The following is a 5,928-nucleotide window of genomic DNA, read 5'->3' as shown; positions in this document are numbered from 1 at the left end:
ACACACTATATATACACTATATATATACACTATATGTACACACTATATATACACTATATATACACACTATATGTACACACTATATATACACACTATATATACACACTATATATATACACACTATATATACACACTATATATACACACTATATATATACACACTATATATACACACTATATATACACACTATATATATACACACTATATATACACACTATATATACACACTATATATACACACTATATATATACACACTATATATACACACATTATACACACTATATATACACACATTATATACACACTATATGTACACACTATATATACACACTATATATACACACTATATATACATACTATATATACACATTATATATACACACTATATATACACACTATATATACACACTATATATACACACTATATATACACACTATATATACACACTATATATACACACTATATATATACACACTATATATACACACTATATATACACACTATATATACACACTATACACACTATATATACACACTATATATACACACTATATATACACACTATATATACACACTATATATACACACTATATACACACTATATATATACACACTATATATACACACTATATATATACACTATATATACACACTATATATACACACTATATATACACACTATATACACACTATATATATACACACTATATATACACACTATATATATATACACTATATATATACACACTATATATACACACTATATATATACACTATATATATACACACTATATATACACACTATATATATACACTATATATATACACTATATATACACACTATATATACACACTATATATATACACTATACACACTATATATACACACTATATATACACACTATATATATACACTATACACACTATATATACACACTATATATACACACTATATATACACACTATATATATACACACTATATATACACACTATATATACACACTATATATACACACTATATATATACACTATATATACACACTATATATACACACTATATATATACACACTATATATACACACTATATATACACTATATATACACACTATATATACACACTATATATACACTATATATACACACTATATATACACACTATATATACACACTATATATACACTATATATATATACACTATATATATATACACTATATATATACACTATATATACACACTATATATACACACTATATATATACACACTATATATACACACTATATATACACACTATATATACACACTATACACACTATATATACACACTATATATACACACTATATATATACACACTATATATACACACTATATATACACACTATATATACACACTATACACACTATATATACACACTATATATACACTATATATACACACTATATATACACACTATATATACACACTATATATACACTATATATACACACTATATATACACACTATATATACACACTATATATACACACTATACACACTATATATACACACTATATATATACACACTATATATACACACTATATATACACACTATATATATACACTATATATACACACTATATATATACACACTATATATACACACTATATATACACACTATATATACACACTATATATATACACTATATATACACACTATATATATACACACTATATATACACACTATATACACACACTATATATACACACTATATATACACACTATATATATACACACTATATATACACACTATATATACACACTATATATATACACACTATATATACACACTATATACACACTATATATATACACTATATATATACACTATATATATACACTATATATATACACACTATATATATACACACTATATATACACACTATATATATACACACTATATATACACACTATATATATACACTATATATACACACTATATATACACACTATATATACACTATATATATACACACTATATATACACACTATATATACACTATATATATATACACTATATATATATACACTATATATATACACACTATATATACACACTATATATACACACTATATATACACACTATATACACACTATATATACACACTATATATACACATTATACACACTATATATACACACTATATATACACACTATATATACACACTATATACACACTATATATACACACTATATATACACACTATATATATATACACACTATATATACACACTATATATACACACTATATATACACACTATATATACACTATATATACACACTATATATACACACTATATATACACATTATACACACTATATATACACACTATATACACTATATATACACACTATATATACACATTATACACACTATATATACACACTATATATACACACTATACACACTATATATACACACTATATATACACACTATATATACACACTATATATACACTATATATACACACTATATATACACACTATATATACACACTATACACACTATATATACACACTATATATACACACTATATATATACACACTATATATACACACTATATATACACATTATACACACTATATATACACACTATATATACACACTATACACACTATATATACACACTATATATACACACTATACACACTATATATACACACTATATATACACACTATATATACACACTATATATACACACTATATACACACTATACACACTATATATACACACTATACACACTATATATACACACTATATATACACACTATATATACACACTATATATACACTATATATACACACTATATACACACTATACACACTATATATACACACATTATACACTTTATACACACATTATACACTATATCGGATCACCACTTTATTTTAAGAATGTGAAATGTGAGAATAGTAGAGAGAATGATTAATTTCAGCTTTTATTTCTTTCATCACATTCCCAGCGGGTCAGAAGTTTACAGACACTCAATTAGTATTTGGTAACATTGCCTTTTAAATTGTTTAACTTGGGTCAAACGTTTCGGGTAGCCTTCCACAAGCTTCACACAATAAGTTGGGTGAATGTTGGCCCATTCCTCCTGACAGAGCTGGTGTAACTGAGTCAGGTTTGTAGGCCTCCTTGCTCACACACGCTTTTTCAGTTTTGCCCACAAATGTTCTATAGGATTGAGGTCAGGGCTTTGTGATGGCCACTCCAATACCTTGACTTTGTTGTCCTTTAACCATTTTGCAACAACTATGGAAGTACGCTTGGGGTCATTGTCCATTTGGAAGACCCATTTGTGACCAAGCTTTAACTTCCTGACTGATGTCTTGAGATGTTGCTTCAATATATCCACATCATTTTCCTTCCTCATGATGCCATAATTTTTGTGAAGTGCACCAGTCCCTCCTGCAGCAAACCACCCCCACAACATGACGCTGCCACCCCCGTGCTTCACGGTTGGGATGGTGTTCTTCGGCTTGCAAGCCTCCCCTTTTTTCCTCCAAACGTAACGATGGTCATTATGGCCAAACAGTTATATTATTGTTTCATCAGACTAGAGGACATTTCTCCAAAAAGTACGATCTTTGTCCCCATGTGCAGTTGCAAACCGTAGTCTGTCTTTTTTTATGGCGGTTTTGGAGCAGGGGCTCCTTCCTTGCTGAGCGACCTTTCAGGTTATGTCGATATAGGACTCGTTTTTTACTGTGGATATAGATACTTTTGTACCTGTTTCCTCCAGCATCTTCACAAGGTCCTTTGCTGTGTCTCTCTCCAGGTGGTAGCCTACTCTGGTCAGAGGAACCTGAAGGATCTGGTTCAGTTTCTGGAGAAAGAGATGGAAAGAGCAAAGATGGACAGGGCCCAAGTATGTCACCTTTAACCTCTGACCTCTCCTCCAACCCCTCACCTCTCACTCGCCCCTAAACTCTAACCTTCATGTGGAGAAAGAGATGGAAATAGTCACCTTTCCTGACCTCTCCTAACCCTTGGCCTCTCCAAACCCCTGACCACTCCTAACCCTTGACCTCTCCTAACCCCTGACCCCTCTACTAACGCCCCTGATCTCTCCTAACCCCTGACCCCTCTACTAACGCCCCTGATCTCTCCTAACCCCTGACCCCTCTCCTAACCCCCCTGTCCCCTCTCCTAACCCCCCTGATCTCTCCTAACCCCCTGACCTCTCCTAACCCCTGACCTCTCCTAACCCCTGACCTCTCCTAACCCCCTGACCTCTCTTAACCCCCTGACCTCTCCTAACCCCTGACCTCTCCTAACCCCCTGACCTCTCCTAACCCCTGACCTCTCTCCTGACCTGTACTAACTCCTGACCTCTCCTAACCCCTGACCTCTCCTAACCCCCTGATCTCTCCTAACCCCCCTGATCTCTCCTAACCCCATGACCTCTCCTAACCCCTGATCTCTCCTAACCCCTGACCTCTCCTAACCCCTGACCCCTCTCCTGACCTCTCTAACCCTAAAGAGGACATGTGTCTGTTTTACTGTGTCTCTGTCTCTTAAAGAGGACATGTGTCTGTTGTACTTTGTCTCTGTCTGTCTCCTAAAGAGGACATGTGTCTGTTTTACTGTGTCTCTGTCTCTTATAGAGGACGTGTCTGTTTTTAATACTCTCTCTCTCTCTCTCTCTCTCTCTCTCTCTCTCTCTCTCTACCTCTCTCTCTCTCTCTCTCTACCTCTCTCTCTCTCTCTCTCTCTCTCCCTATCTCTGTCTCTCTCCCTATCTCTCTCCCTCTCCCTCTCTCTCTTTCTCTCTCTCTGTGTATAGGAGGAGGAGGATCGGAGGAAGTACATTGAGACTCAGAAAGCTATTGAGGCCAAAGAAGCAAAAGAAGCCAAAGAGGAAAAACAAGAGCTGTAGTGTGTTTACCTGTAGAATAAAACCTGTAGTTATAGTAGCTGTAACCTAGTAGTATACAACCTGTAGTTATAGTAGCTGTAACCTAGTAGTATACAACCTGTAGTTATAGTAGCTGTAACCTAGTAGTATACAACCTGTAGTTATAGTAGCTGTAACCTAGTAGTATACAACCTGTAGTTATAGTAGCTGTAACCTAGTAGACCTGTAGTTATAGTAGCTGTAACCTAGTAGACCTGTAGTTATAGTAGCTGTAACCTAGTAGTATACAACCTGTAGTTATAGTAGCTGTAACCTAGTAGACCTGTAGTTATAGTAGCTGTAACCTAGTAGTATACAACCTGTAGTTATAGTAGCTGTAACCTAGTAGTATACAACCTGTAGTTATAGTAGCTGTAACCTAGTAGTATACAACCTGTAGTTATAGTAGCTGTAACCTAGTAGTATACAACCTGTAGTTATAGTAGCTGTAACCTAGTAGTATACAACCTGTAGTTATAGTAGCTGTAACCTAGTAGTATACAACCTGTAGTTATAGTAGCTGTAACCTAGTAGTATACAACCTGTAGTTATAGTAGCTGTAACCTAGTAGTATACAACCTGTAGTTATAGTAGCTGTAACCTAGTAGTATACAACCTGTAGTTATAGTAGCTGTAACCTAGTAGTATACAACCTGTAGTTAGTTATAGTAGCTGTAACCTAGTAGACCTGTAGTTATAGTAGACCTGTAGTTATAGTGTGTAACCTAGTAGTATACAACCTGTAGTTATAGTAGCTGTAACCTAGTAGTATACAACCTGTAGTTATAGTAGCTGTAACCTAGTTATAGTATACAACCTGTAGTTATAGTAGCTGTAACCTAGTAGACCTGTAGTTATAGTAGCTGTAACCTAGTAGACCTGTAGTTATAGTAGCTGTAACCTAGTAGACCTGTAGTTATAGTAGCTGTAACCTAGTAGTATACAACCTGTAGTTATAGTAGCTGTAACCT

The 5,928-nt window shown here is 33.3% G+C and overlaps 1 protein-coding gene across 1 annotated transcript in view; it reads left to right on the top strand.

Annotated features, from left to right (window-relative positions):
• The window catches only part of zgc:136472 (uncharacterized protein LOC678514 homolog), a 51,650-nt gene extending 46,035 nt beyond the window's left edge, over positions 1-5,615 (top strand). The window contains exons 10-11 of the mRNA XM_065000832.1: positions 3,839-3,928; positions 4,847-5,615. Coding sequence (XP_064856904.1) covers positions 3,839-3,928; positions 4,847-4,939 — 183 coding nt within the window. The 3' untranslated portion in view covers positions 4,940-5,615. The remainder of the gene's footprint in view (positions 1-3,838; positions 3,929-4,846) is intronic.
• Positions 5,616-5,928: the final 313 nt, after the last annotated feature.

This window comes from Oncorhynchus nerka, linkage group LG15 (assembly GCF_034236695.1).
Source record: "Oncorhynchus nerka isolate Pitt River linkage group LG15, Oner_Uvic_2.0, whole genome shotgun sequence".
NCBI lineage: Eukaryota > Metazoa > Chordata > Actinopteri > Salmoniformes > Salmonidae > Oncorhynchus > Oncorhynchus nerka.
The sequence above is the reverse complement of the archived record's forward strand: the minus strand, read 5'-3'. Positions and strand labels throughout refer to the sequence as shown.